We start from the raw sequence: 27542 nt of genomic DNA, 5'->3' as shown, positions 1-27542 counted from the left end.
TGACAGAAAAGGAAAATGAGAAATGTTAGAGGGGCTATGGAGAAATTGGGATACTAATGCACTGTTGGTAGAGTTGTAAACTGATAAGACCATTCTGGGGAACAATGTGAAACTTTGCCCAAAGGGCTATAAAACTATGTATACTCTTTGACCCAGCACTGCCACTACTAGGTCTGTATCCCAAAGAGAACAAAGGAAAAGGAAAAGGACCAATATGTACCAAAATATTTGTGGCAGCTCTTTTTGTGGTGGCAAAGAACTGGAAATTGAGGGGATGTCTATCAAATGGGGGCTGGCTGAACAAGTTGTAGTGTGTGGTTTGTGATTGTGATGATAATGATCAACAGGATGCTTTAGGGAAAAAAATACCTCAGAAGACTTACATGAACTGATGCAAAGTGAAATGAGCAGAGACAGGAAATCATTATATACAGTAACAGCAATATTGAATGATGATCAACTGTGAATGACTCAGCTATTTCTCAATAGCTTGGATCTCAATGATCCAAGATGATTCAAAAGGACTTATGATAAAAAATACTATCAGTCTGCAGAGAAAGAACTGATGGAGTCTGAATGCATATTGACACATACTTTTTCTTTTTTTTTTAAAGCAGTTGGGGTTAAGTAACTTGCTTAAGGTTACACGGCCAGTTATTTCTGGGTGTGGTGCTAAGTATCAGAGCCTGCATTCGATCCCAGGTCATCCCAACTCTGAGGCTGGTGCTCTTACTCACTGTGCCACCTGGCTGCCCCGAAGCAATTGGGGTTAAGTAACTTGCTCAAGGTTACACAGGACACATACTTTTTCTTATATTTATTTTTCTTGTTTTGTTTTTAATTTTTGTTTTCTTTTGCAAATGACAAATACAGAAATATGATTTACATGACTAAAAAAAAAGTTTGGCTAAGGGATTGACTATTGACTAAAATGATAATTTCCTTGTTTTGTATGGATTTCTATGACTTATATTACTATTGAAAATGAGTCTATAACATTATTTGGAATGTGAAAATAAAAAAATTAATGAAATTCCTCACTCTGATTCTCTAAGTAGTGTTACAGTTATATTATACTTCAAAGTCATAGAATCTCAGAGGTAGAGAGCTTACAGATCCAAGTAGTCCAAACTGCAGTCATATGGTACTCCCCTCTATGACATATCTCAGATGTGATCATCCATCCAGTCTTTGCTTGAAATCTTTTACTCAGGGGATCCCATGAACTCCTCAGGAAATCCTTACACTTTCAGGTATCTCAAATTGTCAGTAAGTTTTTCCTTACGCTCATGCTAAATCTTTGTCTCTGTAACTTCAAATGATTATTCCTAGGTCCCCCTTCTAGAGCCAAGTTTTAAGAGCACCCTGTCTTCTACATGACAGCCCTTCATATACTTGGAGACTTTATCACATTGTGTTTCCTCCTTCCCCTCCAAAGTCTTTCTAGGTTAAATATCCCCAGTACTTGATCCTTGCATGACATGTTCTCACCACTTTTTAATGTTATGGTTACTATTTTCTGTATTCATTCTCAGCTTGTCAATATCCTTCTTAAAGTGTAGCAATCAGAACTGAATCTAAAACTCCAGAAATATCTGATCAGGTCACAGTATAATGTGACTATATAATAACTATTATGTTATTAATATGTAGGCATTGAGACAGTAGATATTGCTTCATTACATATATGTACAGAATCATGTTTTGTTGTACATGTTACTGGGATTATAGAACAGATAGACAAATATGTTGTGGCCCTGATTGCAAAATATTAACAAGTTAATTTAAAAGATTCCTAAGTGAGAATATTGGGATGTGGCCTCAAGATTAAAGTTCATATTCAATGTTTGTTGAATTAAATGTGCTCTTTTCTGCCATGTACAAAGCATTGTACCAAGTGCTACAAATGCTAAAATTAAAAAAAATCCCCTGCCCTCAATGAGATTAGATTCTCCTGATGGAGTAAATACCATATAATTTGAGGAAGAAAAGAGGATTGAAAATAATTGGAGGATCAGGGAAATCTTTGGATAGGTGGTGGCATTCAAGTGAACTTTGAAGAATTCGAGGGTTCTATTAGACAAAGGTAGAGAGGCTTTTGACTGGAGAGGTCTGACCAGATAGAAAGGCCAGCTAGAAGCTTGACTACAATGAAGAGTGCAGAATAGAAATAATCAAAAATAAATCTAGAAAGGTATGTAGGAACCAGATTATGGAGGGCTTTAAATCTGAGTCTTCAGAAGTTTATATTTTTTCCTAGTGGCACTAAAGGGATTTTCTTTTCTGAACAAAGGAGCAATATTGTCCAACTTGTGTTTCAGGAATATTTACAACTGTGGGGATCAAAATTGAGGATTACTTAAAGGGGGAATGGAGAGGTACATGATTGGCATGGTCAAACTGCAACACATTGCCAATTGAATTATGTCATAGAAGCTGTGAAAAGGATCTCATTAAAGGAGTGTATGAGCAACAAAGGCTGGAATGGCCACGTAAGAAGAGCGAGAGATAACTGATAGCAACACACGTGCGCCACTGGTGTCCTTGCGATGTCAAGAGAAAGTGACGAAGGCTTCTAGCATTTTGGGGAAATTTATGAGAGTTCAGGGACAAGAGCAGAGAAGACAGGGCTGCATAGTTTGAAATCCCACATCAGTGAGAAGACAGTCTGCCTGAGGGAGAGGGTTTCACTGGAGAGAAAAGACAGAATGGAAAATATTATTATAGTCGAGGTGGCAAATCATGAGATCAGGGCCATAGGAGTGAAGAGAAAAGGGGATAGATACAAAATGTTGAAGAGCTAGAATGGAGAAAATTTGCCAACTTATTGGCTATGAGGGATGAAAGAGGGAAGGGAGAAGGGAAAGGAACAAACATTTATTAAACATCTACTAGTGCTTACTGTGGTACGCACTTTACAGATATTATCACCTTTGATCCTTAATCCTGGGAGGTGGATGCTATCACTAACTTCATTTTTACCATTGAGGAAACTGAGGCCATGACTTACACAAAGTCACATAGCTAGTAATTATCTAAGGCTGGATTTGAACTTCATATATAGTCTTCCTGACTCCAGGCCCAGCACTCACTCTCTCTTTCCATATATAAACAAACACACACACACACAGTCGCACCTAGAAGCCTAGAAATGAGTTAAGGATAATTACAAAATTATGAATCTTAGGAACTGAAAGGATAATGGTCCCTCAGTAGAAATAGGGAATTTTGGAGGAGGGATGGCCTTTTTTTGGAGAAAAGATAATTAATTGTTTTGAGGATTTGGAGTTTGATGATGATGGTGATGGTGGATGATCTAGGTAGAGATTACTAACAGGCACTTGGTAACATGGGCCTGGAATTTAGGATAGATTAGGGATGGGTGAATATAGTCAGGAATCATATACATAGGGACAGTTGAATTTATGGGAGCAAGATGAAATCATCAAGGAAAGAAATACAGAGGGAAGAGAAGCACACCTGTGCTTATTGAGCAAGAGATGAATATTGATCCAGGAAGACATAAGAGTAAGTAGTCAAAAAGATAAGAATACCAGAAGTCAGCAGTTTCATAGATATCCAAGGAAGAAACAGTGTCCAGAAAAAGGTGGTTATTGGTTTTACAGGTGACAACAATGTCTAGTAGGATGAGGTCTGAGAAAAGGCCATCCATCAGACTTAACAGTTAAGAGACTTTGTGAGTTTTGAGGGAATGGCGTCAGTAGAGTGGCAAGGTCAGAAGTTGGATTATAAGGGTTAAAAACATCAGTGAGAGGAAATACCAGGGAAGTTGGGGGTGGAGTGGGGAACAGACCTCCCCTCCAGTCTTTGCTGAGGGGGGAGACAAAAGTAGTATGAAATGTTGCATATACTGTCAGATATGGCTGATATGTTGTTTATTTTTTCCCTAAGCCACTTCTTTTTCCATGTTTAATCTTTATTATAAGGGTTGACTTGATGCATAGGGGGAAACCTATCCAAAAATGAAGATAATGTAAAAATTAAAAGAATCAGGAAAAATAATTTTTTAAAAGAAATAAAGCAAATGGTGGCAACAAGTACAAACAGTTCTTTTGAGGATTTTGGTAGGGGAAGGATGACATAAAAGATATAGGATGATAGGGTGTCAAATGAAGGCATTTTAAGTATGGAGAAAGATCTGAACATGTTTATAGGCAACAGAGAAAAGAGTTAATGGATATGGAGAGATTGAAAATGACAGAGAGGAAAAGATTAAAGGGACAAATGTCCAATTGATACAGGAAAGTATGACAGGTAGAGAGGCTAGAAGTGATAAAGAGGTGGGTTGATTTTTCCTCAGAGACAGATGCTAAGGAAAAGAGAATGGGGAGAGGTCATATAGTGAAGTTTTGAAGTATGCATTAGGGGAGAAGAGAGGGCACACAACTCTATTTTTTCCTATGTAATAGGAGATGATAATTTCAGCAGGAAGGTGGAAGAGTAGTGTAAAGCAGACCTAGCAAACATGCTGCCTGAATCAGATTTAAATTTTAACGGGGAAATATTTAACAAAACAAATAAAAATACTATAACATATAGATGTTACATTTTTAAACTAAGTCAGAACTGGTTAGACTCAGGTAACAGTAAATGACAAATGTGGTTATTAAATCTCTGGGGGCTAAATTGAAATTTAGTTTCATAGCCACATGCCAAGAAGTCAAGGAATGAGAAAACATCGTAAATGGTATTTTTCTCCCAGTTGCTCAGATAAATGCTGTGTTTATGCACAAAGAAAGTATTGTGATGTTGATACAAGCAGGTTTAGACAAACCTATGAAAAGTTATGTGAAAAATTATAGCCTTTTTGTTCATATAGCCTGTCATATTCTATGATCAAAATAATTAAAATGTAGTTTCCCCATTGAGCCAGGAAGATGGGGTTGGCCATACTCATTTTTAGGTCACTCCTCAGACTTCCACTTGGCCTGTTTCTAAAATATTTAATTTTTTCATAGCAAGTTGTAGAGTGTTCCAACAGTATATTTTCTTTTTCCTGTATAACAATGCATCCTCAATCTTATTAGTTAATTAGGTCAAGACTCCACCAAATTCATTAAATATCAATTAAGAGGGGTGGCCAGGTGGCTCAGTGAGTTGGGATGAGCTGGGATCGAATCTGGGCTCTGATACTTAGCACCACACCCAGAAATAACTGGCCATGTAACCTTGAGCAAGTTACTTAACCCTGATTGCTTAAAAAAAAAATCAATTACGAACTAGAGAAACCTCCTTCCTAATAGTAACTGTTCGTATATATGATGTATTAATAAAATTTGTGATAACATATATATATATATAGCTTATTACTTATAATATTTGGACTATGAAGATCAGAAAGTGACCTCAAACCCTCACATTAATAGTAAATGGCTTCTTTTTGTTTGTGAAAACAGTTCCTTACTATTTTCTCTGAAGATACTAGTAAAGGGTCTTCTCAAAAATCCTGTTTGCAAAATAAAGACGACAACAGCTACATCAGAAAAAATCTCTCCTTATCCTTTCTTCCTCCATCTTCTCTCCAGATATGACAAGAAAATAGTCTCTTCTATATCAGTCTTCATAGGTCAAAAAATTTAAAAACAGAAAGCCTCTGTTTCTCTCTCCCTAACTCTCTAACTCCATAGTAAGAAATACTTTGTCACATGATAATTTTTCAACTGTAATTCTCCTACTGCCAAGCCAAGTCAAACTGCCTACTTCCCAACATTCCATTTGGCTTGTAAAGATAGAGGAACAGTATCTACTGTCTCATTGGGAAAGCTGAGTGAAACATGTTTTACATTTAATACAGTTTTCTTAATCTTTTTTTGTTAGGTGCAACCCTTTAATACAGTTTTCTTAATCTTTTTTTGTTAGGTGCAACCCTTTGACAGCTGATGCAGCCTATAGACCAGGGTTTAAAAAACTATAGCTCAAGAGCCAAATATTGTGACATAGCTGTTTTTGTATAGCCTGTGGGCCAATAATGGCTTTTATATTTTTAAAAACAATAAAACTTTATTTTAAAAGGTAAAAACCATTTTTAGTTCATGGGTCATGCAGTAGCAGAATGCATCCTGGGATGGGGGTGAAATTTGCAGGCTTCTATATAGACCAATATACTACAGATCCCTTCTTAGAATAATGTTTATAAAAGACCCAAATACATTATATTGGAGTAGTTATCAAAATTCTAAAAAGAAACAAGTTTCAGACCCAACTTTAAGCCCTGGGCTAAAAGAATATAGACTCCCTCACTATTAAGACAAGTGATAAGTACTACAGCAGAAAACAAGTGTGTGTGTGTGTGTGTGTGTGTGTGTGTGTGTGTGTTTTAGATTATTTTATTATTTTAAAGCAAAGATCTAATATAATTGTTGAAGTACTTCAGTTTGGTAACTGGGAAAACTTTTTCCCATAGGTAATTCATGCAGTTATTTCCATGTAGAAACATGTTACACATCCTTTCTTTAATATAGCTATCAATTTGACTGAAGAAAGAAGAGAACAGATGGAATTCTAGGCTCTCCATATTGGGACAAAAGGTTATATTCAAGATACTTCAAATACAGATTTTTAGATTATCTTTACCATTTGACAGCTGAACCACATGTAAAGTATATGGGAAAATATGAGAAAAATTTCCCAGTTTTTTTAATATATATTTTCATTAGGTAGATTTCGGATATAGCAAAGAACATATTCTATATAAAAAAAAAATACACAATGGCCATGTAAACATTGCTTAATTGTGTCATAAAACTTTAAATACTGGCCAGTACCTTGAAATGAGACAAAACACACACACACACACACACACACACACAACCTATCTCTTGGGATTTGATGTTTAATGAAGTGTGAACGAGTTTACTTCCTTGGTGCACAGGAATAGCGTACCTATGCAGATGCAAACTGGCTGCTTGGAAACGTGTTGCTAGATCACGTGTTTTTTGAGGGGGTATGTGTGTATGTGTGTAGGGTTTTCATTTTTGTTTTTGTTTTGTTTGAGAAACACAGAAGGATTCGTGTGTCTTGAGGTTTTCAGTTTTCCAAACTCGATATTTAGCTTTTCCTTGCTTACATATCCTTTGGATTTACTTCAGGGTGACTTGGCTTCCACTGGAGCCCCTGCTCAGAACTCTGGAGAACAAGGATCTTTGGAGGAAACTGTGTCGAGTTCCAGGATAGAGTCGGCGGAGATCCTCCATGTCTGCCAGAACCAGGTGGCAGAGCTGGAGCTGTGGCTCGACAAAGCTAACCTCTCATTCAGAGCTGAAACACTAAACCCAGAAATGCAGCAGATGGTAGAACAGGAGCTAGCTGGTTGTCAGGTAAGGCTCAATGGTCAAAGTTCACTTGTACAACAATCACCTTTCTGTGCTGGGTGAGTTTTTCTCTTAAAGAGACAGTATACCTTTAAAGCTATTCTCTCTTCATCTTGTATAGAGTTCAATTAATAATAATGTTTTAATTTTGAGAATGGCTTGCTTCTTCTGAAAATTTCCTATTAGTGATTTAAATATTTAGTCATCTAAAATGCAACTTTGTCGAATTGGAAAGGGAAAATATAGAATGGGCACATTCTATGTTGGTGTTTACACATATAGGACATACTTTAATTTGTGCTATGATATAATCTGTCATGAATTAGCACTTTCTGATTGAGTCATTCTAGGAGAACACCAATTTTGAGACACAGAAACTATATAAAATACAATGCAATGATATGTAGTAAAAAGACCAATTTTACTAGGGATAAAGGGCCCTGAATTCTTGAGCAAGTAATGTCAACTCAGTTTTCTCAACTGTCAAATTCTGAGGTCCCTTCAAAGTCAGTAATACAAATAGGTGCAATATTGCCAAAAGAATTCATTAAAATGTGATTCATTATAAATGGAAATAAATTACCTAGAGATTTTGGAGGGCAAAAAAATCGCTTTTGTTGTTATTTGTTCCTGCCTGACTCTTCATGACCCCATTTGGGGTTTTCTTGGCAAAGATATTGGAGTAGCTTGCTATTTCCTTCTCCATTTCATTTTACAGATGTGGAAACTGGGGAAACAGAGGTTAAGTGACTTGTCCAGGGTCACACAGCTAGTAAGTGACTGAGGCTAGATTTGAACTCAAATCTTCTGGAATTCAAGGCCAGTGCTCTATCTAATACATCGACTTGCTGCCTAGTGAATTAATCATATGGCATAGTATAAAGGTTGAAGTGAAGAAAATCCATGCTGAAATCCTGTCTCACACACTTACTAGCTGTATGACCCTGGACGACTTCAGTTAACCTCTCTGAGTCTCACTTTTCTCATTTGCAAAATGGAGATCTTAATAGCCTCCTCAATAAAATGGTGATAGTAATAGTACCTACTTCAAAAGCTTGCTTTGAGAATCACTGGAGATAATAATATATGTAAAGTTTTTCCAACTTTAAAGCACTCTATAAATGCTATATTTAATGACATTGGTGAGGGCAACCTTAGTTATGCCTACATGCATGAGTGCTTTGTGAAGTTCTATATATGTATAAGGGATTATTGCTAATTTTTGTTGTTGAATAGTTTGTCATGTCTGACTCTTTGTGAGGCAGACTGGATTAAGTGACTTGCCCAAAGTCACACAGTCAATGTCTGAGGCCAGAAGATGAGTCTCCCTGACTCTAGGCCTGGCACTCTATCCACTATACCACCTAGCTGCCACTTATTACTAATACCTATCTGCAAAACCAATGCTTTTTTCACAGGCAAATTTTAATGAAACCCAACTGATATCTTCAATTTAGAATATTTTGAACCTCATTACTTAAAGGGCCTAGAAAAATTTTTCGTGTGTGTGTGTGTGTGTGTGTTTGTGAAATGAGAGGGTACACTAGTGTATATGTGTGTGTGTAATAGTGCAGATAAGTAACACAAATATTATCAACAGTATATAAGTAAAAAAAAAGTTTTGATATTCATTTTATACAATAGAAAATTAAAGGGTTGATGAACATTGTCTTAACCCTCAAACCAACTTACTAGCTTTTCAACTCCTTTGATTCCTTTTTGCTGGCATTTAAATTTACTAGTCTTGGAGCAAGAACTGAGCTAATACCTGCCTCAGTCACTTCCTAGCTCTGGGACCCTACGTGGTCCCAGACTCTCTCGGGTTCTGTTCCCTAATCTATGTCCTAGCATTTAGCATGGTGACTGACATATAGTAGGTGCTTAATAAATCCTAGCTGACTGACTAGTTAACTAATTGGTAAAATGATGATAATAACAGTATCTTCTTTACAGATTGTTCTGAGGATGAAGTGTAATAATTTGTGTAAAGTAGTCAAGTCAATAAGCAATTATTAAGCTCCTGTTTATTACATGTCTGTGGGCTAGGCATCAGGCTGTGTGCTACATGGTATGCAGTGGAACTCAGGAATGCAAAAAAAAGGGGCAAAAATAGCCTCAGCCCTCAAGAAGTTCACAACCTAAGGCAAACAACTGTATAAACAAGCTATGTAAAGGACAAACTGGGCATCCAAGAGTCAAAGCCCTAGTATTAAAGGGGATCGGGAAAGTCTTGCAGAAGGTAGAATTTTAGCTCAGTCTTCAAAGGAGCCAGTAGACAGAGATGAGGATTCTGGACATTGGAAAAGGCCAGTGAAAATACATAGTTAGGGAATTAAATGTCTTATGTGAATAACAGCAAAGGTGAGAGGAGACAAGGGGTTGTGTATGAAAGATATTACAAAGGTAGAATCAGCAGGACGTGGCAACCGATTGGATGTGATGTGGGGGAGGGGAGTGGTTAAGAAAGAGGAGTAAAGAATGACATCTAGATTGTGAACATGGGTGAGTAGGAATTAGGAATTATTAGGAATTACAAATTATTAGGAAGAAGGAGGGATTTGGGGAAATGAGCTCAGTTTTGGACATTGTTTTGACTTTCAGACTTTAAAGCATAAAGTTACCTATTGTTGCTGTTGTTACAGAATAATATTCATTATTTATATGTCTTGGATTTTGAGCACATATTCAGTATCAGAGAGGCTCTTTTGGTCACTGCCCTATTAACAGCTTACATTCTAATAGAAATAAAATGAACAGACAGAAATTGCTTCTTTTTCCATTTTTCCTCTTTTCTAGTTAGCCTGAGGACAGATAAGAAGACAGTGATGTGCATTTAGGGGTATCATGGTACTTCATACTACAATTCCATTATGAGAGATGGAAAGTAACTTGTAAGATAATGTTTGTGGAATAAAGCTGGTTCATAAGGGAAATTAAAGCTAAGCACAAAAAAATTCTATTGACTAGGAAGGGCAGAGTGAATCAAGAAATAATAAAGGTCAAAAAATTTAGAGGAGTTTAAATGAGTTGCCCAAATAGCAAAAGAAACCAGAATCTAGGGCATTTTGGGGGCACAAAAAATGAGAACTACTAGAATTTGTCTGACAGCTTCAGAGATATGTTCTTCTCCCAAGTCGCTGCTGCTGGTACGTATAAACCCTAGGGCATAGCTAGTTGGCATGGCTGCTTGGCTTCCTAGGCCCTAGGAGGTTGCAAACCTGATCCGGTGAGTAGAAATACAATGACGATAGCTCACTAGGAGACTAACCAAAATGGGTTATTTTTAACTGTGTATTCTGTCCCTTATGTCATCAGAAAAGTACATCAGTTTTCAAATCTTTCTTTTTTCCTAGGGTCTATCGGGTATTTTGAGTACTTGTTTTGTTTGAAAAAAAAAAAAGGCTGATGATGAGAAAGACATTCATTCCTAACAGCTTTGAAGGATGTATTATGGGAAACAGCTCATCCTCAGCCTTGTTTCTAAGTGCATCAATTGCAGCAGGGGGATTTAGGTGTTACGGAGAGCAGGTTTGGGAATAAAAAACCCCACTATACTCGTAATAATAATATGAGAGTTAACATCGATGCAGCACTAACTATGTACCAGGCACTGTGCTAAACTCTTGACAATTATTATCTCATTTAATCCTTACAACAACCCAGCGAAACTGTTAACGTTACTCTTATCCTCACTTTATGGTGGGAATTATATACGTATGTGTGTGTATTTGTTGTTGTTTCAGTCATATCCACTTCTTTGTGACCCCACTGGGAGATTTCTAGGCAAAGACACTGAAGAGGTTTGCCATTTCCTTCTCTAATTAATTTTATCGATGAGGAAAATGAAACAAAAGGGTTAAGTCACTTGCCAAGGATCATACAGCTATTAAGTATCTATGGCTGAATTTAAACTCAGATCTTCCTGACTCCAGGCTCCGCACTCTACTACACCACCTAGTTGCCCATAAATATATGTGTATGAATATATAGATGTGTGTATGCATATATATATATATGGGTGTGTGTATATATACATATGTTCAGATACCAAGAGAGGTTAAGTGACTTATCCAAGGTCACACAGCTAGGAATTGTCAGAGGCCAGATTTGAACTCAGATTTTCCTGACTCCAGGTCCAATGCTCTATTAACTGCACCACCTAGCTGCCCTACTACACTAATTATCTATATTAGTCTGGATGAGTCACTTTAACCTCTCACAGCCTCAGCTTCTTCATCTGTAAAATTAAGGAGTTGGTTTAGATTATGTCAGAAGTCCCTTTTGGTTCTAGACTGTATAAAACTGTGATTTTGAGAGCTACTAGAATGGTTTATCAATGGCATTTAAGGAATCTCCCTTTGAAGTTTAACAAAAAGAAAGTTGCCTTTTGGGGCTGATTTTGCTAAAGCAAAATCTTGTTCAGAAGCAGAGGAACAATGAAAGGATTGCTTAAGACACTTTATGTATTTATCCATTTTAAAATGTGACCAAATAGTTAGTGAATCTGAGAAGAATGGAAATGGAACTTGAAGAAGAACCAAAAGATGAATAATCAACACATTTCTTTCTTCCTAGGCCATGTTAACAGAGATTGAGCACAAGGTATCTTCTTTATTGGAGAACTGTAAAGATCAGGGTCTAGGAAACAGTGGAAGCACCCAACAAGAGGCAGAAAGACTTTCCCTGAAACTAAAAACTGTGAAGTGTAATTTGGAAAAAGTCCAGGTGATGCTTCAAGACAAATACAGTGAAGTGCAGGTAAAATAGACATGAACATATAGATATCCATAACTGATAAACCCATCAGAAAAAAATACCCTCTGACTTATTCTATTGTGTCAACTCCATATGAAAATGATGTTAATGAAGGAGTACATCCCTTAGTGGTAAGTGTGAATCAGAATATGGACCTATTGGTTTAATTTTATAATGTGATTTGTCTTCAGACTCCATAGCAAAGTCCGTATTAAAACAAAGACTGTTGTTCGAGTGAACCCAATTATAACAGCACTGGAAAAAAAGTGATAATGAATTTGTAAAAGTTTCAATAAATTTGCCTCTCCTGTTTCCTCTAGTATTTTCATAATTTGCTTCTAAAAATTATTGACATAAAGTATACTTGTGATAAAACAGCAGGCTCTACTTTTAAATATGCATATGCATCAAATACCTTTGGGGTATTAACATTAAAAAAATAAGACTAGGCATACACAGTTCACAACAATGCTTCTGTGCCTTTTAAATTCATTTCAACGAAATTCAATTCATAGAATGCCTTTTTAGTACTTATTATAAGGCACTTTGCCAAATGTGGGGCATAACAGTAGAGACTAGAACTGTGATTTCTTTTTTTTTTTTTGCAGGGGGGGAAGGCTGGGCAATTGGGGTTAATTGACTTACCCAAGGTCACACAGCTAGTAAGTGTTAAGTGTCTGAGGTCACATTTGAACTCAGGTCCTCCTGACTCCAGGGCTGGTGCTCTATTCACTGAGCCACCTAGCTGCCCCTAGAATTGTGATTTCAGTGGTATACAGAGCTCCTTCAGGGAGGAAATTCCTTTTACCTAATGCAAGTCATCATAATCTCAGAAGAGTTACTGAAAGATTAAAGGATTTACTCAGGATCAGAGAGTTAATATATGTTAAACCTATATTTCAATCAATCAGTAAACATTGAACACTCTGCTTAAGCACTGGGGATAAAAAAAGGCAAAAGAGTCCTCAAAGCTCTTTATGTTTTGTTAACCCCACTTGGGGTTTTCTTGACAAAGATACTAGAGTGGTTTGCCATTTTCTTCTCCAGTTTATTTTACAGATGGGGAAACTGAGGCAAACAAAGGTTATGTTACTGACCCAGGGTCACACAGCTAGGAAGTGTCTGAAACTGGATTTGAACTCATGTCTTTCTGACTCTAGGCCCAGTGTTCTACCCACTGATCCACCTAGATACCTCCTAATATTTGTTCTGCTACATAGAGGAGAGCCAACAGAACCCCAAGCTGGTCCCTCCTGCATGTACTCACATCACATCTCAGCTCCCATAGTCTCTCTTAGACAAACTCTTTCCATAGTGTGACCCTGAGCAAGTCACTTAACCTAAAGTGAAGATAATAACAGCACTTACCTTACAGGGTTGTGGTCAGGTTCACACAAGATAATGTATATAAAGCATGATGTAAATATGAACTTTTCTAATTAGTATTCCTCACAACCCCTTACGTACAATCTAATAGGGCTCATTTCCACTACCAAACTTGTAATCCCAGCTATGAAGGTACCTGCCAATGTTTCCTAAATAGGCCAAACACATACCTGACCACAGAGGATCACTTTATGTCCAGTAATTATTGATACACAGCTGTACCTTCCCTGCCATCAACCCTCTAGACTCCTGCCCTCAGAGAGCTCAAAATCTATTTAAAGGAGTCTAAGCCTAGTAGGATTTATGTTCTATCTGCTAAGCTTCTTTGTTTTCTTCAATTTCATTATTTTCTGATTTGTCTTCATGATAATTTTAAATTCACAGACTCAGTGTTCTATCAGTGATTTTTTCTTTTTCTTTTTCCCCCTTTTTCCTTCTATTTTTTTTTAATTTAAAAGGAAAAAAAGATAAGGAACTTTCTCTTCCCAGTAAATTCATTCAGATGTATTAGGTAAAAGAGAGAGAGAGAGAGAGAGAGAGAGACAAAAAGACCATTTTACTTAGGGAGTGATTTTTTGATGCTATGAAAAAAGCACATTAAATTAAATTAGGGTATAAAAAACTGCAATAGTTTTCCTCAGAAAGTTTTTTTTTTAATTTTCTACATTAAATAATTCCATTATTATATAGTTGAAGTGGTTCATTCTGTGTAAGTGAATAATTTGTCATTCTTATATAAATATACATTTTTTTACAGCGAAGTAACACTCTAAAGAAACCTTCAGAGGACCAAAAAGTCTTGCAGTCAGACAGATCTCCTGCATTTGAATCTATTTCATTTGAAATCCCATTCTTCGGACGACAAAAAGGTTTCCAACAACAGGTAATTTTAGCGCTTGCCCAAAATAATGAAGCACAAAAAGTATTTTTTCCATGTGAGATGGTCCTTCACCGTTAAAATGTGAACCTAGCATTGGTGGGTTTGCTTCTGTGACTTGGGAGGGAAAGGGGGTCTATCTGCATGTGCATGTGTATTGTGCATCTGGTTAGATGGCAGAATAGAAAGATCTTTGGTCCTGGAGTCTAAGTTCAGTTCTAACCACGTCATGTATTAGCTGTGTGACCCTAAAATTTTCACCTAATTGCTGCCTGCCTCAGTTTCCTCATCTGTTAAAATGGCAATAGCAATAGCACTATGCCCCAGGGTGATTGTGATAATCAAATAAGATAATATTTATAAAATTCTTCAGGAAGCTTAAAGAACTATATGTAAATGCTGTTTTCAATTTTTATTCCATCTAATTACCAATAACTTCTGCTACATATTTGGAATCTGTTACTCTTAGTAATGCTATTTTTTTTTATCTTGGGTTACTGTTCTACTAAATGGAAATTGAGCCAATATCTCCAGTGAGAACTTTTTTAATGTGGCTATTTTATTGCTTTTTTCCCCATCTGTATTGTAGTGGTTAAAAAGAGTTAAAATTGGTTCATATTTATTAAAATGAATAAATGGATATTCATATATGTGCTATTTCAGAAATATGATTGGCACATGTATGTTTTACAAGGATCTTAGAGGGGCCTATGGTGGGGGAACCTTCATAAAGTAGAAGCTACTTACGAGCCAACTCATAAGTAACTTATGAATAACTCATAATTTATGAGCTATGAAACTGAAAACTCAGAATTGGTTCAGAATTTTACTATCCCATCAGCACCAACAGAATACACAAAGTGAAAGGTCACCTTATAGATACATGACATTTATGCCTGATGTAAATGTTTTCATTCTTGTTCTTTCATAGGCCTTTGAGCTAAAACCAGATGAACAAAAGGATCTCTTCAGGTTCATTGAAATTTATGCGGAGAAAATGTGGCATCAGCAGGACCAAAGGAATGACAGTAAAACCCAGGAATCACTTGTTAGGTATGGACTTTTAAAATAGTTGGACATAAGTAAACTAACAAAAATAATTAAATATGATAAAGCCCATTCTTGGTGGGGCTTTGGGCACACGAGCACATTTGTTTGTTGCTGGTTACTATTTAAATTGGTGTGATCTTTCTAGAAAAGAATCTGGCCACATGATCTGTGATTTCTTCATTGTGGGGGGATTTCCTATTGGGGACTCCTTTTCTGTACTGATGCACATCAGCAATTTCTGCTATTATCATTGCTTTGAAGTGTTGCCTTGGGCAATGAGAAGTTAAGACTTGGCCAGGATCTCACAATTAGTATGTATCCGAAGCAAGACTTGAATTTAGGTCTTCTTGGCTTCAAGGCTGGTAAGACATAGTGGTGTAGTGGATAAGATGCTCCATTTCTCACCAGGAAGACGAGTTTTCAACTACTGGCTCAGAGACTTGATATTTGTGTGACAGTGGGCAAACAGCTTAACTTCTCTGTGCCTCAGTTTCCTTATCTGTAAAATGAAGGGTTTGACTTGATGCTACTTTTTTTAACATTTTTACTTAAAGTTTAGAGTTTCAAGCATTCAGATATAGATTATATATATGAAGTTATGTATAACATTTCCATATTAATCATTTTGTACAAGAAGACTTGAATAAAAGAAAAAATGAAAAAAATGAAGAATAGAGTACTTAAGTGTATATTCAAACAATATCAGTTCTTTCTCTGGAGGTGGATCATATGCTTCATTATTAATCCTCTGGGATTATCTTGGATCACTGTATTGCTTAGAATAGCTAGCTCATTCACAATTCTTCACTGAATGATATTGCTGTTATCATGTACAATGTTCTCCTGGTTCTGTTCACTTCACTGTATTAGTTCATGTAAGTCTTTCCAGATTTTTCTAAGATCATCCTGTTTGTCATTTTTATAGTACAATAATATTTCATTACAATCACATGCCACAGCTTGTTTAGCCATTCCCCAATTATTGGGCATCCCTTTGATTTTCAGGTCTTAGCCACCACAAAAAAGAGCTGCTACAAATATTTTTGTACAAATAGGTCCTTTGCCCCTTTTTTGGATTTATTTGGGACATAGACCTAGCAGTGGTATTGCTGGATCAAAGGGTATGCATAGTTTGATAGCCCCTTGGGCATAGTTCCTAATTGCTTTTCAGAATGGTTGGATCAGTTCACAGTGCCACCAACAGTGCTTTTGTGTCCCAGTTTTCCCACATCCCCGCCAACATTTATCATTTTCTTTTTTTGTCATATTAGCCAATCTGATAGGTATGATGTGGTACTTCAGAGTTGTTTTTATTTGTATTTCTCTAATCAATAGTTATTTAGAACATTTTTTCATATAACTATAGATAACTTTGATTTCTTTGTCTGAAGACTGCCTGTTCATATCCTTTGATCATTTATCAATTGGGGAATGAATTTTATTCTTATAAATTTTACTCAGTTATCTGTATATTTGAGAAATGAGGTCTTAATCAGAAATACTTTTTGTAAATTTTTCCCCATTTTCCACTTTTTTTATAATTTTGATGGCACTGGTTTTGTTTGTGCAAAAACTTTTTAATTTTATATAATCAAAATGATCTATTTTACATTTTGTAATGGCTCTCTATATCTTCTTTGGTTCTAAATTATTCCCTTATCCATAAACCTGAGAGATAAGCTATTCCATGCTGTCTTAATGTGCTTATGTTATCACCCTTTATGTTTGAATTATGTAACCATTTTGATCATATCTTGATATATAGTAAGAGATGTTGGTCTATACCTAATTTCTGCCATAATTTTTTAGTTTTTTAGTTTTCCCAGCAGTTTTTGTTCCAAAAACTTTGACCTTGGTGTTTATCATATACTAGATTACTATGGTAATTTACTATAGTGTAATTTATGCCTAATCTATTCCACTGATCCACCACTCTATTTCTTAACCAATAGCAGATTGTTTTGATAATTACCACTTTATAGTACCATTTGAGAGCTAGTATGGCTAGACCAGGACTCCTTAAACTTTTTCCATTTCACTACCCTTTCAGTGCTTCTTAAACTGTTTAAGAAGCACTGAACTAGACCACCTTGTTTCACACTTTCTTTCATTAATGTCCTTGATATCGCTGAGCTTTTTGTTCTTCCAGAGGAATTTTGTTACTATTTTTCCTAGCTCTATAAAATGATTTTTTGATAGTTTGATTAGTATGGCACTGAATAAAGAGATTAACTTAAGTAGAATTGTCATTTTTATTATGTTGGCCCAGTCTACCCATGAGCAATTAATATTTTTCTAATTGTTTAGATCTGACATTATTTGTGTGGAAAGTGTTTTATGGTTGTGTTCATATAGTTTCTGGGTTTCTCTTGGCAGGTAGACTCCAAAGTATTTTACAAAACTCTTGCTGCTGGACTTGGTAATATATAGAAATGCTGATGATTTATGTGGGTTTATTTTGTATCTTGCCACTTTTCTAAAGTTGTTAATAATTTCAAGAATTTTTTTAGTTGATTCTCTAGGATTTTCTAAGTATACCATCATATCATCTGCAAGGAGTGATAATTTTGTTTCCTCATCTATTCTAACTATACCTAACATTCCTGGTATAGTATTAAATAATAGAGGTGATAAAGGGCATCCTTGCTTCACTCTTGATTGTATTGGAAAGGTTTCTAGCTTATCCCCATTGCAAATAATGCTTGCTGATGATTTTATTTATCATTTTAAGGTAAGCTCCATTCATTCCTATGCTGTCTAGTGTTTTTAGTAGGTATAGGTGTATTTTGTTGAAGGTTTTTTCTGCATCTATTGAGATAATAATATGATTTCTGTTGGTTTTGTTATTGATAAGATCAATTAGTTTTCCTAATATTGAACCAACCCTACAAGACCATAGTGTATGATTCTTATGAAATGTTGCTGTAATCTCATTGTTAATATTTTATTTAAATTTTTTGCATAATATTCATTGAAGAAAGTGGTCTATAATTTTCTTTCTCCATTTTGACTCTTCCTGGTTTAGGTATCAGCACCATATTTGTGTCATTAAAGGAATTTGGTAGGATTCTCTCAACTATTTTTCCAAATACTATATATAGTATTAAGATTAATTGTTTTTTAAATGGTTAGTAGAATTAGCTTGTGAATCCATCTGGCTCTAGAATTTTTTCTTAGGAATTTGATTGATGGCTTGTTCAATTTCTTTTTCTAAGACTGGGGTATTTAAGTGTTTTATTTCTTCCTCTGCTAAGCTGGGTAATTTATGTTTTTGTAGATATTCATCAATTTCATTTAGATTGTTCAATTTATTGGCATATAATTGGTCAAAAGAGCTCCTAACAATTGTCTTAATTTCATCTTCATTGTTGGTGAATTCACCCTTTTCACTTTTGATGCTAGTAATTTGGTTCTCTTCTTTCCTTTAAAAAAAAATCATATTAACTAATCTTATTTGTTTTTTTTTAATATAAAACCAGCTTTTAGTTTTATTTATTCAATGACTTTCTTACTTTCAATTTTATTAATCTCCCCTTTGGTTTTCAGGATTTCCAATCTGGTGTTTAATTAGGGAATTTTAATTTGTTCTTCTAGTATTTTTTAGTTGCACGCCCAATTCATTGATCTGCTTTTTCTCTATTTTATTGATTTAAACCATTAGAGATGTAAATTTCCCCTTAAATACAGCTTTGGCTGCATTCCATAAATGTTAGTATGTTATCTCATTGTTGTCACTTTCTTTAAGGACATTTTCTCTTGTTTCTTTGATTTGTTCTTCGACCACTTATTATTTAGAATTAGATTGTTTGATTTCCAATGCATGGTGTGTCCCCCATTAGGCCACGAGCTCCTTAAGAGCAATGACTGTCTTTTACCTTTTTTTGTATCCCTAGTGTTTAGCACAGTTCCTGGCACATAGTAACCCCCTAGTAAATGTTTATTGATCTATTGACTCTTTGGACTTTATCTGCAAAATGAATTTTATTAGCAAAATGAAATGGTTGAAGGAAATAATCTTCTATTGATACCAGCATAATGGAGAACTCCATCCTAATAAAGAATGAAAAGAATTCACTTCAGTCAACAAATATTTATTAAGCATATGATATCTGCACAGCATATAAAATGTGGAAGAATATACAGACTTGTGAAAAAATAGTTAGTGGATAAAGGACTGGGCTTAGAGTCCGGAACACCTGGACTCTAGTCCTACAGCTGATACATGCTGTGCCTGTGACAATGGGCAAGTCCTTTACACTCTCAGTGGCCCCAGGCATGTCTCTGAGATAAAGTTGTAGAGGAGTTGCTGATATTTGGTGGAGAAAGGCAGTTCCCTTCCTCAATAGGAACAAAATAAAACCAAAAATGTAAAACAAAAGACAAAAAATCTATATAAAATTGTGAAAGGAGGCAAAAAAAGAGCAGATACAGACTATAACTGTGTAAAAAAAAAAAAATGACAAGCTTTAGTGTGTAGAAATGGTAACCTGGATGTTGAGAGGACTTGACCCATTCTAGGTGAGGTTAATTTGAAGTAAAAGGGACATTTAATTTTTATAGTAAAAGATACTTATTATTATGTGGAATAGAGATTAAGTTTGCTCTTAAAAAACTGTGTGCAACAGAAATCCGTACACAAATAATACTCAGAGGGGTGGCTAGGTGGCGAAGTGAATAGAGCACTGGCCCTAGAGTCAGGAGGAACTGAGTTCAAATCCTCTCTCAGACACTTAACACAAAAACTAGCTGTGTGACCTTGGGCAAGTCACTGAACCCCAATTGCCCTATCTTCCCCCCTCCAAAAAGCAAAAAAGTAAAAAAAAAAAAACCCACCAAATAATACTCAGAGGTTTCTCAAGGCAGGAAGCAGAAAAAAAGGGTTTATTGTGATCTCGAGAAAGGGCCACCCTTCTGACAAATGGTCAGGGAGGAGAAGCAATTTACAAAAGGAAATGGCGAAGTTATAAAGCCCTAATTTGGAATTCTCCCCCACCCCACTCCTGACCCTTTTCTTCCATTGGCTGGAAGTTAGGTGTACAATCTAAGTGTGGCAATCTACCTCAAGTACTGGAACAAGGAAACAGCAGATCACCCAATGTACATTTGAGATAGCAGTTCTGGCCTTATTTGGCATATCTTGTGCTGAGGTGGCACTGGGGGAGGGTCTCCATTGCGCTAAGTCTCTGATTCCTGCAAGGTCAGGTGACTTCTAAACTTAGGCCTAGTGGATGCTGAAGCCACTCTAGATTTGATTTTTCAGAATGGGGAAACTTCACTGCAAATTATCCCTAACAGGCAGAACTTCAAGCAGTGGGGAAAAACATAGGATCAGAGATGGAGAGCTTGAAGGGACTTTAATCTGACCCTTTCATTTCAAAGATGAGCATTCTAAGATCCAGAGAGATTAGATGATTTGCCCAAGGTCCCACTATTAGAAAACCCCAGCTTTTACATTGCACAGCTGGGTTTGAAATTCAGACCCTCTAAGGAAAATGAGAAGTATTGGAGGGGCTGTGGAAAAATTGAGATAGTAACACATTGGTAGAGTTGTGAACTTATCGATCATTCTGGAGAGCAATTTGGAACTATGTCCAAGGGTTATAAAAACCATGCATTCCCTTTGACCCAGCTATACCACTAGTAGGTCTGTAGCCCAGAGACTCCCCTTTTTTTGAAGGGAGTGGTGGGGAAGGACCTTTATGTACAAAAATATTTATAGTAGCCCGTTTTCTTGTGGCAATGAATTGGAAATTGAGGCAACGCCCATCATTTGGGGAATGGCTGCACAAGTTGTGGTATATGAATGTAATGGAATACTGTTGTACTATAAGAAATGATGAGCAAACCCAGAAAGAATTCCATGAACTGATGCTAAGTGAAGTGAGCAGAACCAGGAGAACACTGTACACAGTAACAGCAACATTGTGCAATGATTATCTTTGATAGACCTGGTTCTTCTCAGCAATACAAGCATCCAAGACAATTTTGAAGGACTTATGATGAAAAATGCTATTCATCTCCAAAGAAAGAGCTGGTAGAGTCTGAATGCAGACTGAAACACAATTTTTTTTGGACTGTGTTTTCTTTTATAACATGATTAATATGGAAATATGTTTTGCAGGACTGCACATGTATGACCTATATCAAATTGCTTGGCTTCTCAGTGGGGAGGAGAAGGAGGGAGAGAGTTTGGAACTTAAATTTTTTAAAAAAACGAATGTTAAAAATTATTTTTATTTTATATTTTCTAATATTATTGACTAAAATAAAATATTAAATAAACATATAAAAAAAAACCTCAGACCCTCTGACTCAAAGTCTAGCTCTCTTTCCACAATAAAAGGCCAAGATAACAGATTTCCACTCAACAGAAGGGTGAGAAAAATTTAAATCTGCTAATAATTAAGGCTATTCAAAAATAGGATGAATTATCCCAGAATGTAGTAAATTCCCTGCTACTAGATATGTTTAAGAAAAGACTGTGCAGGTTTTAGATAGGATTCATTATTTAAATAATGAATGAGGTAAATTGGAAGAAAAAGATTAATTTTTGTCTTTGTACTATACAATCCAACAATTTCATATTTGAATGTATTATAAGAATCTGAAGATGTTATGGTAGTGATTATTGATCCTTCCATCAGCGATACACTGATTAAAACATGTCTCTATATTCTTGATTAATGGGGTACGTGATATATTTTCAAAAGATGAATAGAACAATAATGCATTATGTAAATATACTGGTAAAATGGAAATAATTCTTGTGTTCCTTATCTTATAGAGCTGACTGAGGAAAATGCTTTGCAGATCTGAAAGTGCTGTATCAGTTATTGCAGCATTTAGCACAATGCTGACAGGTAGTAGGTAGCTAGTGAATCTTTTTTAATTAAACCTATGCATAAACTTATTCTAAGGTAATGTAGATGAAGCACAAAATAAAATAAAATTGTTGAGCAGTAAGCTGTGTTGTGATTGGACTAGCTTGTGTTAACAAAATACCTTGGGTTTTCTTTCAATATTCTTCTGAGCAAAATGACTTCTAAAAGAATGTGCCGTGCAGCATAAAATTTTATATGCCAATTGTTTTCCTATCTTTTTTGCCTTTTTCAAAAGCCCTGGAGTATCTCAGTCTAGAAATGAATCCTCAGAATCATTTCTATCATCTCAGGAACAAAGTGAAGACAAATGGCAATATTTGCTTCAGGAGTTATCAAAGAAGAAGCTGCCTCCCCCTCAGCCTGTGGATGATCAGGTCAGTCCTTTGTCAAGATCTGGGCTCCCCCTCTCCAAAGCAAGTTATTTCCTGAAAGAAAAGTTAGTGAGTTGTGTGTGGCTGAATGGGATCTCTTTATAACCATCCAATTTAAAGGAAAATCTTTGCAGGGAATTTATTCCTAACCTAGAAGAATTCACTCCCAATTCTATCTAGTTTTGATTTAAATAACTGGAGGTGTTATACACCCCCATTTCAATTAATGTAATGAAACTAAGGTCCCGATAAAGTTTTGTTTTTCTTTTTGCTCTTTGGAGGGCAATTGGGGTTAAGTGACTTGCCCAAGGTCACACAGCTAGTTTCTGTGTTAAGTGTCTGAGGCCAAATTTGAACTCAGGTCCTCCTGACTCCAGAGCTGATGCTCTATTCACTGCACTACCTAGCCACCACCCCGCCCCCCCCCTGAAGTTCTGAATAGGCAAACAGTATGGTTCTTGTGCCCTGTAATTTTTTTTTAATAAAATGTAGCTTCTTGGGGCGACTAGGTGGCGCAGTGAATACAGCACTGGCCCTGGAGTCAGGAGGACCTGAGTTCAAATCCTGCCTCAGATACTTAACCCAAAAAACTAGCCTGTGACCTTGGGCAAGTCACTTAACCCCAATTGCCTCTACAAAAAGCAAAAAAAAATAAATAAATAAATAAATAAATGTAGCTTCTTTAGGTAAAGAAAGGAAAAGCTCATTGGCTGGCCAGACTGGAGGACCACACTCACAGGCTGCTTAACTAACTTCTTCTAACTTCTAGTTTTTCAAAGCCCTCAGAGGTGTGTGGCCAATCCACTGGTCAGTCAAATCAATCCTTTTCTTGATCCAAAGAGGTTAATACCTCATAAAGAAATCACAGGGTGTGAACCATCATGTTTACATGTTTAAAACTTCTTCCCAATCTTACACAGGTTGTATTGCATGGGAATGAAACACTTCCTTACACACAGAAACTCTATTGAGCCAGAAACCTCAGAAGACAGATAAGTGATAGGTTGTCTTTGTTCCCATCTATAGTTTCCTAGGGAAGCTAGGTGAAGGAGTGGATAGAATGATGGTCCTAGAGTCAGGAACTGAGACTCATTTTCCAGCCTTTAATACTTACCAGCTGTATAACCCAGGGCAAATCACTTAACCCCGTTTGCCTCAGTTTCCTCAACTGTAAAATGAGCTGGAGAAGAAAATGGCAAACCACTCTATTATCTTTGCCAAGAAAATCCCAAATGGGGTCATATAAAATACAACACAACTGAAAAATGGCTAAACAAGAACAATAGTTTCCTAGGGCTATTGTAAGTTCCATTTATCCTGACTTTCCATGAAAGACTCTGTTGGGTTCTTATCCAAAAAGGTATTCCTTCTCACCAAGGTCTATGGCTTGAACCAGACTTGTTCAGAATCAAGGCTAAGTTGTTTCATGTTACAAGACCTGTTCTGTGTTTTTCACTTTTCCAGAGCCAAATATCTAAGTGCTTAGATTCTGATTTTGTATATAAGGACAAGAGGCATCATTGTAAATAGAAAGCTACCTCAGTCAGAGAGATGTACCTCTGACACATACTATGTAATTCCCCGAGCAGGTACCTATCTGCATTGGCATAGGAAGTCCCCTTCCCTAGATGCTCCTTAGACTGATAAAATCACAGAAAAAGACCAACACTACCCACGCCCTACAAAAAAAGGTAGATTCTAAGGACAAAAACTTATTAAATTTTTGTTATTTATTTTTTATTCCTGGTACCTAGACAGGGGTGGGGAATCTAAATGCCTTGTATATCCTAAGTGCTTATTAAATGTTTGTATATTTGAATTGAGTCAGGCATCTGTCTACAGAAGTGATTAATTTATTTTCTCATCAGTGAGACTCATCACTGCCTTAACATCTCAAAGAGACCTAGAAACACTGAATAAAGTCTATTCATAACTACTTAAGCATGTTTTAAATTGTGTATAGGAAGTGTCCTTAAATCCACATTGTTCTTATCTAGATATAAGATTTGCTAGAAACAACCCTTTGTTATTAAAAATTAAGATTTTACACTTAATTTTTTAAAAAGTTGTAAGGCAGAGTCAAGATGGCGAAGTAGAAATAGGACTTCCCTACAGCTCTGGCTTCTACCTCCTCCAATGCATGTAAAAAATGACTAAACAAACAAATGTCCTGCTGAAGTCAGCCTGGCAGACCAGCAGGCAGGGGCTATCACATAGAGCTGGCAGCTGAGCCCAGACCCCCCAAGAGCCATGTGGTTTTGGCCCCAGGGCAGCCCTGACCAGCAGTGGCTGGAGCAGACTTCAGGAGAGTGATGCACCAGCAGCTGTGGTGGTTTTCAGACTTTTCAAGCCATAAACGCCAAAGATAAAGAAAAAGGTCAATGTGGAACTCTTTTGGAACAGAGGTGGACAGAAGAGCATGGTATGGCCCCTGCCCCTGGACCAAGAAGTTGAGGAGGCACAATGGCTGCTGCCCTGTGGCTGCCTCAGGAACTCCTGGCCTGCAGATTGTAGGGGGAACAAGCAACCATTCAGAGGGTAATTTCTCTTTCTTTAACCTGCTTGGATATCTATCACTGTCTTGGGTGGAGGTCTTGGGGTGTGTAGCCAGTGAACCAGAGCCTGTGGGTGCTGCAGAGAGGGTGCTCCCCTAATTGCTCCAGCAACTGCAAAAACCCCAAGAATTTGGGACAAAGCTCTCTCCATTCTGAAAGCAGAGTTCTACCATGTCAAAGAGTTCAAAAGTCAAGTAATTGATTAGCAACATGAGCAAGCACAGGAAACACAATCCTACCGTAGATTCCTTTTTCAGGGACAAAAAGGATGAAAGCATGGAAAGGGAGGAAGACAATGAAGTCAGAACTCTTGCATCAAAAGCTCCCAAGAAAAATTTGAACTGGTTACAGGCTATGGAGGAGCTAAAGAAGGATTTTGAAAACCAAGTAAGAGAAGTAGAGGAAAAATTGGGAAGAGAAATGAGGATGATGCAAGAAAATCAAGAAAAGTGAGTCAACAGCTGTACTGAACAAAATAACACCTTAAAAAACAGACTAATTCAAATAGCAAAAGAGGCCCAAAAAGCCAATGAGGAGAAGAATGTCTTTAAAAGCCAAATTTTCCAGATGGAAAAAGAATTTCAAAAGTTCATTGAAGAGAATAATTCCTTCAGAATTAGACTGGAGCAAATGGAAGCTAATGACTTCATGAGAAATCAAGATACTATTAAACAGATCCAAAGAAATGAAAAAACATAAGGCAATGTTAAATGTCTCATTGGAAAAGACACTGACCTGGAAAATAGATCCAGGAGAGATAATTTAAAAATTACTGGACTACCTGAAAGCCATGATCAAAAAAGAGCCTAGACAACCATCTTTTAAGAAATTCTCAAGGAAAATTGCCCTAGTATTCTAGAACCAGAGGGCAAAATGGAAATTGAAAGAATTCACCAATTGCCTCTTGAAAAAGATTCCAAAAAGAAAACTCCTGGGAATATTATAGCCAAATTGCAGAGTTCCCAGATCAAGGAGAAAATACTGCAAGCAGTTAGGAAGAAACAATTTGAGTACTGTGGAAACACAATCAGGATAACACAAGATCTTGCAGCTTCTACACTTAGGGATAGAAGGGCTTGGAATATGATATTCTGGAGGTCAAAGGAGCTAGGATTAAAACCAAGAATCACCTACCCAGCAAAACTGAGTATAATACTTCAGGGGAAAATATGGTCATTCAATCAAATAGAAGATTTTCAAGCATTCTTGATGAGAAAACCAGAGCTAAACAGAAAATTTGACTTTCAAATGCAAGAAGCAAGAGAAGCATGAAAAGGTAAACAGGGAAAAGAAATCATAAGGAAGTTATTAAAGTTGAACTATTTATATTCCTACGTGGAAAAATGGTAATTATAACTCATAAGACTTTTCTAAGTATGAGGACAGTTGAAGAAATATTTATGTATATATGTATACATACATATGTATGTATGAGAGAGTATAGGTATGTATAAATATATATGTGAGGGTGTGCATATGTACATGTATACAGAGACAGATGGCACAGAACAAGTTGAATATGAAGGGATGATATCTAAAAAATAAAATTAAGAGGTGAGACAGGAATATATTGGGAGAAGGAGAAAGGGAGAGATAGATTAGGGTAAATTATCTCACATAAAAGAGATAAAAGAAAACTGTTAAAATGGAGGGGAAGAGCAGGAAGGTAAAAGGGAATAGGACAACCTTACTCTCATTGAATTTGGCTTAAGGGGGAAATAATACACACACTCAATTGGGTATCTTACCCTACAGGAAAATAGCGGGAAGGAGATGAAAGGGGGTATGATAGAAGGGAGGGCAGATTGGGGGAGAGGGTGGTTAGAAGCAAACACTTTTGAAAAGGGACAGGGTCAAAGGAGAAAATAGAATAAGTGGGGGGTGGGATGGGATGGAGGGAAATATAGTTAGTCTTTCACAATATACCTACTATGCACATGTTTTGTGTGACTCCACATGTACAGTATTGAACTGCTTGTCTTCCCAGTGGGGGAGGGTGAGGAGGGAAGAAGGGAAAAAATCTGGAACTCAAAAGTTTTTTGTTGTTGTTGTTGTTTTTGCTTTTCAGAGGGCAATTGGGGTTAAGTGACTTGCCCAAGGTCACATGGCTGGTTTTTGGGTTAAGGGTGTGAGGCTGGATTTGAATTCAGGTCCTCCTGACTCCAGGGCTGGTGCTCTATTCACTGTGCCACCTAGCTGCCCCTTCTCCCCGAAACCCAAAGTTTTAAAAAGAAATGTGTATAAAAAATTGTTTTTTACATGCAACTGGGAAATAAGATATACAGGTACTGAGGTATAGAAATCCATCTTGCCTTACTAGAAAGTCGGGGGGGGGG

General features: G+C 36.6%; 1 protein-coding gene across 1 annotated transcript in view; it reads left to right on the top strand.

Moving 5' to 3' along the window:
* SYNE2 (spectrin repeat containing nuclear envelope protein 2) overlaps positions 1 to 27542 on the top strand; it is a 493787-nt gene that overhangs the window by 327416 nt on the left and 138829 nt on the right. The window contains exons 70-74 of the mRNA XM_069091728.1: positions 7110 to 7337; positions 11907 to 12089; positions 14230 to 14355; positions 15281 to 15402; positions 22516 to 22654. Of these exons, the coding sequence (XP_068947829.1) occupies positions 7110 to 7337; positions 11907 to 12089; positions 14230 to 14355; positions 15281 to 15402; positions 22516 to 22654 (798 nt within the window). The remainder of the gene's footprint in view (positions 1 to 7109; positions 7338 to 11906; positions 12090 to 14229; positions 14356 to 15280; positions 15403 to 22515; positions 22655 to 27542) is intronic.

The sequence above is a fragment of the Petaurus breviceps genome, unplaced genomic scaffold (assembly GCF_028583685.1).
Source record: "Petaurus breviceps papuanus isolate PSGF00001 unplaced genomic scaffold, PetGlider_PUasm1.0 189, whole genome shotgun sequence".
NCBI classification, from domain to species: domain Eukaryota; kingdom Metazoa; phylum Chordata; class Mammalia; order Diprotodontia; family Petauridae; genus Petaurus; species Petaurus breviceps.
The sequence above is the reverse complement of the archived record's forward strand: the minus strand, read 5'-3'. Positions and strand labels throughout refer to the sequence as shown.